The following is a 9652-nucleotide window of genomic DNA, read 5'->3' as shown; positions in this document are numbered from 1 at the left end:
CAGGGCCCTATTCCCTATATAGTACACTACTTTTAACCAGGGCCCTATTCCCTATATAGTACACTACTTTTAACCAGGGCCCTATTCCCTACATAGTACACTACTTTTAACCAGGGCCCTATTCCCTATATAGTACACTACTTTTAACCAGGGCCCTATTCCCTATATAGTACACTACTTTTAACCAGGGCCCTATTCCCTATATAGTACACTACTTTTAACCAGGGCCCTATTCCCTATATAGTACACTACTTTTAACCAGGGCCCTATTCCCTACATAGTACACTACTTTTAACCAGGGCCCTATTCCCTACATAGTGCACTACTTTTAACCAGGGCCCTATTCCCTATATAGTGGTACTACTATAGACCAGAGCCCTATTCCCTATATAGTGGTACTACTATAGACCAGAGCCCTATTCCCTATATAGTGGTACTACTATAGACCAGAGCCCTATTCCCTATATAGTGGTACTACTATAGACCAGAGCCCTATTCCCTATATAGTGGTACTACTATAGACCAGAGCCCTATTCCCTATATAGTGCACTACTTTTAACCAGGGCCCTATTCCCTATATAGTACACTACTTTTAACCAGGGCCCATAAGGAATAGGATGCCATTTCATGCACTTCCAGTGTAACCGTCTTCAAGCAGCAAATCAGATGCAAGTATTTCAGTAGGAGGCTAGCAGGCCACTGTTGGCTCTTTAGGCAATAATATGACCCTAAGATGAAGTCACAGACATTGCAACTGTAGTCGACTCCCACACGTCAGGCAGGGCAACACAGACACAGCATTATGCCCAGTGAGTACCGACTGGTACCATCGTCTCCTCTCCTCGTCCTCTCTACGGACTTCATTTGTCGTGTCGTCTGAAAACCAGGACATGGAACTATATAATGTTCAAGGAAAACAGCAAACTGCAAATATCCTCCTGGGTTGTCTGGTGTTGTTTTTACTTTCTGTACTCTGTCCAGCTGAGAAACGTGAGTAGTGATGGTTCTATTGTGAGTAGTGATGGTTCTATTGTGAGTAGTGATGGTTCTATTGTGAGTAGTGATGGTTCTATTGTGAGTAGTGATGGTTCTATTGTGAGTAGTGATGGTTCTATTGTGAGTAGTGATGGTTGTAGTGTGAGTAGTGATGGTTGTAGTGTGAGTAGTGATGGTTGTAGTGTGAGTAGTGATGGTTCTAGTGTGAGTAGTGATGGTTCTATTGTGAGTAGTGATGGTTCTAGTGTGAGTAGTGATGGTTCTAGTGTGAGTAGTGATGGTTCTAGTGTGAGTAGTGATGGTTGTAGTGTGAGTAGTGATGGTTCTAGTGTGAGTAGTGATGGTTCTAGTGTGAGTAGTGATGGTTCTATTGTGAGTAGTGATGGTTCTATTGTGAGTAGTGATGGTTCTAGTGTGAGTAGTGATGGTTCTAGTGTGAGTAGTGATGGTTCTAGTGTGAGTAGTGATGGTTCTATTGTGAGTAGTGATGGTTCTAGTGTGAGTAGTGATGGTTCTATTGTGAGTAGTGATGGTTGTAGTGTGAGTAGTGATGGTTCTATTGTGAGTAGTGATGGTTCTAGTGTGAGTAGTGATGGTTCTAGTGTGAGTAGTGATGGTTCTAGTGTGAGTAGTGATGGTTCTATTGTGAGTAGTGATGGTTCTATTGTGAGTAGTGATGGTTCTATTGTGAGTAGTGATGGTTCTATTGTGAGTAGTGACGGTTCTATTGTGATGGTTCTACACACAGTGTCCATCTTAGGTTACACAGGCTGATTTCGTTCATTTAGTTTAAAGTGAATAAGTCTGCCTAGGACCAGTTCTTAACCCCCCCAAAGACATCCAGGATTATAGGACATTGCTTGAACATTTCACAAGCTACAAAAAGGAAATTTTTAAACATGAATCAAATGCACTGTCCTCAAGCACAGTGCAATCTGACCTCTTCTCAAAAAGGGGTTTTATATATTGGTAACTATCTCTGTCAATGTTTCACAGGCCTTGTGGCCTGCACGTCATACTGACCACGGGCCAGATTCTGGTTTAGGAAGTTATGCCTTTCCTCCACGCGCTAGCGGTGCGCAGGTCAACTGTTGGCTCACCCACCCGCCATTGCTGATAACGCATCCGCAACTGCCAGACTCTATGTGATAAAGTGAAAATCTGAGACCCGCACCCAACCCTAACCCACTACTATACAACATGTGCTGTGGGCTACAGTCAGAGACAGCAGAAGGATTTTTTTAACAGGAGGTGCAGGATATTTTTAGTTGTTGCCTGATATAGATATGTTTCTGCTTATAATTTCCAGCATGTTGGTAGGCTATTTGTAAGTCAACTTGTCTGTAATTAGATGCAGATTCTCTTCTGTCATTTATAAATGGACCTAGAAGATTAAGTCAACCCTTTTGCTCAACAGAATAATGTGATCGATAGATCGATAGAATGAATGCTTCAATACAGTTGAGATCGGTAAAGTTTTCTCCGTCATCTCGGATTCTTTCTCGGAGCAAAGACCTTTAGGGACCAGCGATAAAATGCAATAATTATTTTTAAAAACTGGAAAGTTTTTCTGTGCAAAATGTCCAGTTTCACCGGTTGTAAGGAAATAGAAATATGTGAAAACGACCCAACATGTTTCTGATAAGATTTCAGTTTGGCTTAGATGCATATTTTCTGTTTTTGAAATAGTATGAGGTTTAATGAGGCTGATAAAGACAGCACCTTCACTTTTAGAGACGGTCCCTAACCTCGCTATCAGGTTTTATGATGCTGATAAAGACAGCACCTTCACCTTTAGAGACGGCCCCTAACCACGTTATCAGGTTTTATGATGCTGATAAAGACAGCACCTTCACCTTTAGAGACAGTCCCTAACCACGCTATCAGGTTTTATGATGCTGATAAAGACAGCACCTTCACCTTTAGAGATGGTCCCTAACCACACTATCAGGTTTTATGATGCTGATAAAGACAGCACCTTCACTTTAGAGACGGTCCCTAACCTCGCTGTCAGGTTTTATGAAGCTGATAAAGACAGCACCTTCACCTTTAGAGATGGTCCCTAACCACGCTATCAGGTTTTATGATGCTGATAAAGACAGCACCTTTACCTTTAGAGATGGTCCCTAACCACACTATCAGGTTTTATGATGCTGATAAAGACAGCACCTTCACCTTTAGAGACGGTCCCTAACCACGCTATCAGGTTTTATGATGCTGATAAAGACAGCACCTTCACCTTTAGAGATGGTCCCTAACCACGCTATCAGGTTTTATGATGCTGATAAAGACAGCACCTTCACCTTTAGAGATGGTCCCTAACCACGCTATCAGGTTTTATGATGCTGATAAAGACAGCACCTTCACCTTTAGAGACGGTCCCTAACCACGCTATCAGGTTTTATGATGCTGATAAAGACAGCACCTTCACCTTTAGAGACGGTCCCTAACCACACTATCAGGTTTTATGATGCTGATAAAGACAGCACCTTCACCTTTAGAGACGGTCCCTAACCACGCTATCAGGTTTTATGATGCTGATAAAGACAGCACCTTCACCTTTAGAGACGGTCCCTAACCACGCTATCAGGTTTTATGATGCTGATAAACACAGCATCTCTACAGATGTTCCACTGTATGGCCAAAGGTATGTGGACACCCCTTGAAATGACTGGATTTGGCTATTTCAGCCACACCCGTTGCTGACAGTTGTATAAAATCGAACACACAGCCATGCAATCTCCATAGACAAACATTGGCAGTAGAATGGGCTGTACTGAAGAGCTCAGTTACTTTCAACGTGATACCGTCATACAAGCCAGTTCGTCAAATTTCTGCCCTGCTATAGCTGTTGCTATTGTGAAGTGGAAATGTCTAGGAGCAACAACGGCTCAACCGTGAAGTGGTAGGCCACACACGCACTGACAGGACAGGACCGCCGAGTACTGAAGCACCATAGCTCGTAAAAATCATCTGTCCTCGGTTGCAACAGTCACCACCGACTGCCTCTGGAAGCAATGTCAGCACAATAACTGTTTGTCGAGAGCTTCATGAAATGGGTTTCCATAGCTGAGCAGCCACACACAAGCCTAAGATAACCATGAGCAATGCCAAATGTTGGCTGGAGTGGTGTAAATCTTCACCATCATTGGACTCTGGAGCAGTGGAAACGTGTTCTCTGGAATGACGAATCTGGTAGTCCGATGGACGAATCAGGGTCTGGCGGATGCCAGGAGAACGCTACCTGCCCGAATGCATAGTGTCAACTGTAAAGTTTGGTGGAGAAGGAATAATGGTCAGGGGCTGTTTTTCATGGTTCGAGCTAGCCCCCCCCCCTCACCTCATCATATTTCTCCACTCCTCTTCCCAAGTCAAAATGTAGCTTACATTTGGCGTAAGCCCATCGTTTTACTGCAAGAAATGCTGCAGGAGTTAATATTAAGGCTATGCGAGAGGTTATAGACCTACAATCAGTGTCCAGATTTCAGTTGTTCATTTAACCCATCAGAACAGTAGACCACAGTTCCCTTGACAGGCCACAGGCATAATCAAAGTCCCCATCGTGTGACTGTCGAATTTGTATAGCGCCTCACAATCATCACACATAACACTGCTAGCTGGGAAAATAATGTACAATGTACGTAATAAACCCTTTGAATTGACTGATGTCTGGGGGACTTTCAGCAGCAGTCGTTACCTCAGCTGACTCAATATTATTTTCTTCATTAATATTATTATTATTATTTGTGGTTTTTGCGTTGAATAATTTATTTTCTAACCTTGAATGTGAAGTTCATTCTGTTTCTTTTTGTTGTTGTCATTGAAGCTAATACCGGTAGAGAGATGGGAGGGGGGTGTTCCTGTGTTGGGGAGGGAGGGGGGTGTTCCTGTGTAGGGGAGGGAGGGGGGTGTTCCTGTGTTGGGGAGGGAAGGGTTTTGTACGATGTGCTGCCGTGTAGCATGGTGTTTTGTGTAGGTGGAAGGAATAACGGGGCATTATCTGTGTCATATTTTGCGGATTGTTAAATTGTAAAAAATGACAATAAATATATTGTAAAACAAAATTTAAAAAACATAGCTAGCTGTCACTGCTATCATCCTATTTTACCACCAAATCATTCCCAAACATTAAACTACTTCTCTGGTCCTCCCTTCTATAACATTAGACTACTGTTCTGGTCCTCTCTTCTATAACATTAGACTACTGTTCTGGTCCTCTCTTCTATAACATTAGACTACTGTTCTGGTCCTCTCTTCTATAACAGACTACTGTTCTGGTCCTCTCTTCTATAACAGACTACTGTTCTGGTCCTCTCTTCTATAACATTAGACTACTGTTCTGGTCCTCTCTTCTATAACATCAGACTACTGTTCTGGTCCTCTCTTCTATAACATTAGACTACTGTTCTGGTCTTCTCTTCTATAACATCAGACTACTGTTCTGGTCCTCTCTTCTATAACATCAGACTACTGTTCTGGTCCTCTCTTCTATAACAGACTACTGTTCTGGTCCTCTCTTCTATAACATTAGACTACTGTTCTGGTCCTCTCTTCTATAACATTAGACTACTGTTCTGGTCCTCTCTTCTATAACATTAGACTACTGTTCTGGTCCTCTCTTCTATAACAGACTACTGTTCTGGTCCTCTCTTCTATAACATCAGACTACTGTTCTGGTCCTCTCTTCTATAACAGACTACTGTTCTGGTCCTCTCTTCTATAACATTAGACTACTGTTCTGGTCCTCTCTTCTATAACATTAGACTACTGTTCTGGTCCTCTCTTCTATAACATTAGACTACTGTTCTGGTCCTCTCTTCTATAACATTAGACTACTGTTCTGGTCCTCTCTTCTATAACATTAGACTACTGTTCTGGTCCTCTCTTCTATAACAGACTACTGTTCTGGTCCTCTCTTCTATAACATTAGACTACTGTTCTGGTCCTCTCTTCTATAACATTAGACTACTGTTCTGGTCCTCTCTTCTATAACATTAGACTACTGTTCTGGTCCTCTCTTCTATAACATTAGACTACTGTTCTGGTCCTCTCTTCTATAACATTAGACTACTGTTCTGGTCCTCTCTTCTATAACATTAGACTACTGTTCTGGTCCTCTCTTCTATAACATTAGACTACTGTTCTGGTCCTCTCTTCAATAACATTAGACTACTGTTCTGGTCCTCTCTTCTATAACATCAGACTACTGTTCTGGTCCTCTCTTCTATAACATTAGACTACTGTTCTGGTCCTCTCTTCTATAACATCAGACTACTGTTCTGGTCCTCTCTTCTATAACATCAGACTACTGTTCTGGTCCTCTCTTCTATAACATTAGACTACTGTTCTGGTCCTCTCTTCTATAACATTAGACTACTGTTCTGGTCCTCTCTTCTATAACATTAGACTACTGTTCTGGTCCTCTCTTCTATAACATTAGACTACTGTTCTGGTCCTCTCTTCTATAACATTAGACTACTGTTCTGGTCCTCTCTTCTATAACATTAGACTACTGTTCTGGTCCTCTCTTCTATAACATCAGACTACTGTTCTGGTCCTCTCTTCTATAACATTAGACTACTGTTCTGGTCCTCTCTTCTATAACAGACTACTGTTCTGGTCCTCTCTTCTATAACATTAGACTACTGTTCTGGTCCTCTCTTCTATAACATCAGACTACTGTTCTGGTCCTCTCTTCTATAACATCAGACTACTGTTCTGGTCCTCTCTTCTATAACATTAGACTACTGTTCTGGTCCTCTCTTCTATAACATTAGACTACTGTTCTGGTCCTCTCTTCTATAACATTAGACTACTGTTCTGGTCCTCTCTTCTATAACATTAGACTACTGTTCTGGTCCTCTCTTCTATAACATTAGACTACTGTTCTGGTCTTCTCTTCTATAACATTAGACTACTGTTCTGGTCCTCTCTTCTATAACATTAGACTACTGTTCTGGTCCTCTCTTCTATAACATTAGACTACTGTTCTGGTCCTCTCTTCTATAACAGACTACTGTTCTGGTCCTCTCTTCTATAACAGACTACTGTTCTGGTCCTCTCTTCTATAACATTAGACTACTGTTCTGGTCCTCTCTTCTATAACAGACTACTGTTCTGGTCCTCTCTTCTATAACAGACTACTGTTCTGGTCCTCTCTTCTATAACATTAGACTACTGTTCTGGTCCTCTCTTCTATAACATTAGACTACTGTTCTGGTCCTCTCTTCTATAACAGACTACTGTTCTGGTCCTCTCTTCTATAACAGACTACTGTTCTGGTCCTCTCTTCTATAACAGACTACTGTTCTGGTCCTCTCTTCTATAACATCAGACTACTGTTCTGGTCCTCTCTTCTATAACAGACTACTGTTCTGGTCCTCTCTTCTATAACATTAGACTACTGTTCTGGTCCTCTCTTCTATAACAGACTACTGTTCTGGTCCTCTCTTCTATAACATTAGACTACTGTTCTGGTCCTCTCTTCTATAACATTAGACTACTGTTCTGGTCCTCTCTTCTATAACATTAGACTACTGTTCTGGTCCTCTCTTCAATAACATTAGACTACTGTTCTGGTCCTCTCTTCTATAACATCAGACTACTGTTCTGGTCCTCTCTTCTATAACATTAGACTACTGTTCTGGTCCTCTCTTCTATAACATTAGACTACTGTTCTGGTCCTCTCTTCTATAACATCAGACTACTGTTCTGGTCCTCTCTTCTATAACATTAGACTACTGTTCTGGTCCTCTCTTCTATAACAGACTACTGTTCTGGTCCTCTCTTCTATAACATTAGACTACTGTTCTGGTCCTCTCTTCTATAACATTAGACTACTGTTCTGGTCCTCTCTTCTATAACATTAGACTACTGTTCTGGTCCTCTCTTCTATAACATCAGACTACTGTTCTGGTCCTCTCTTCTATAACATCAGACTACTGTTCTGGTCCTCTCTTCTATAACATTAGACTACTGTTCTGGTCCTCTCTTCTATAACATTAGACTACTGTTCTGGTCCTCTCTTCTATAACATTAGACTACTGTTCTGGTCCTCTCTTCTATAACATTAGACTACTGTTCTGGTCCTCTCTTCTATAACATTAGACTACTGTTCTGGTCCTCTCTTCTATAACATTAGACTACTGTTCTGGTCCTCTCTTCTATAACATCAGACTACTGTTCTGGTCCTCTCTTCTATAACATTAGACTACTGTTCTGGTCCTCTCTTCTATAACAGACTACTGTTCTGGTCCTCTCTTCTATAACATTAGACTACTGTTCTGGTCCTCTCTTCTATAACATTAGACTACTGTTCTGGTCCTCTCTTCTATAACATCAGACTACTGTTCTGGTCCTCTCTTCTATAACATCAGACTACTGTTCTGGTCCTCTCTTCTATAACATTAGACTACTGTTCTGGTCCTCTCTTCTATAACATTAGACTACTGTTCTGGTCCTCTCTTCTATAACATTAGACTACTGTTCTGGTCCTCTCTTCTATAACATTAGACTACTGTTCTGGTCCTCTCTTCTATAACATTAGACTACTGTTCTGGTCTTCTCTTCTATAACATTAGACTACTGTTCTGGTCCTCTCTTCTATAACATTAGACTACTGTTCTGGTCCTCTCTTCTATAACAGACTACTGTTCTGGTCCTCTCTTCTATAACAGACTACTGTTCTGGTCCTCTCTTCTATAACATTAGACTACTGTTCTGGTCCTCTCTTCTATAACATTAAACTACTGTTCTGGTCCTCTCTTCTATAACAGACTACTGTTCTGGTCCTCTCTTCTATAACAGACTACTGTTCTGGTCCTCTCTTCTATAACATTAGACTACTGTTCTGGTCCTCTCTTCTATAACAGACTACTGTTCTGGTCCTCTCTTCTATAACAGACTACTGTTCTGGTCCTCTCTTCTATAACATTAGACTACTGTTCTGGTCCTCTCTTCTATAACATTAGACTACTGTTCTGGTCCTCTCTTCTATAACAGACTACTGTTCTGGTCCTCTCTTCTATAACAGACTACTGTTCTGGTCCTCTCTTCTATAACAGACTACTGTTCTGGTCCTCTCTTCTATAACATCAGACTACTGTTCTGGTCCTCTCTTCTATAACAGACTACTGTTCTGGTCCTCTCTTCTATAACATTAGACTACTGTTCTGGTCCTCTCTTCTATAACATCAGACTACTGTTCTGGTCCTCTCTTCTATAACATTAGACTACTGTTCTGGTCCTCTCTTCTATAACATTAGACTACTGTTCTGGTCCTCTCTTCTATAACAGACTACTGTTCTGGTCCTCTCTTCTATAACATTAGACTACTGTTCTGGTCCTCTCTTCTATAACATTAGACTACTGTTCTGGTCCTCTCTTCTATAACATTAGACTACTGTTCTGGTCCTCTCTTCTATAACAGACTACTGTTCTGGTCCTCTCTTCTATAACAGACTACTGTTCTGGTCCTCTCTTCTATAACATTAGACTACTGTTCTGGTCCTCTCTTCTATAACAGACTACTGTTCTGGTCCTCTCTTCTATAACATTAGACTACTGTTCTGGTCCTCTCTTCTATAACATTAGACTACTGTTCTGGTCCTCTCTTCTATAACAGACTACTGTTCTGGTCCTCTCTTCTATAACAGAC

At 41.3% G+C, this 9652-nt stretch overlaps 1 protein-coding gene across 1 annotated transcript in view; it reads left to right on the top strand.

The window, feature by feature from the left end:
* The first annotated feature begins 821 nt into the window (after window positions 1–821).
* Window positions 822–9652, top strand: part of LOC124019889 (cadherin-related family member 5-like) — a 48180-nt gene continuing 39349 nt past the window's right edge. Inside the window, exon 1 of the mRNA XM_046335333.1 lies at window positions 822–990. Within this exon, the coding sequence (XP_046191289.1) occupies window positions 891–990 (100 nt within the window). The 5' untranslated portion in view covers window positions 822–890. The remainder of the gene's footprint in view (window positions 991–9652) is intronic.

Source organism: Oncorhynchus gorbuscha, unplaced genomic scaffold (assembly GCF_021184085.1).
Source record: "Oncorhynchus gorbuscha isolate QuinsamMale2020 ecotype Even-year unplaced genomic scaffold, OgorEven_v1.0 Un_scaffold_714, whole genome shotgun sequence".
NCBI classification, from domain to species: domain Eukaryota; kingdom Metazoa; phylum Chordata; class Actinopteri; order Salmoniformes; family Salmonidae; genus Oncorhynchus; species Oncorhynchus gorbuscha.
This window is presented reverse-complemented; position numbering and strand designations above follow the sequence as displayed.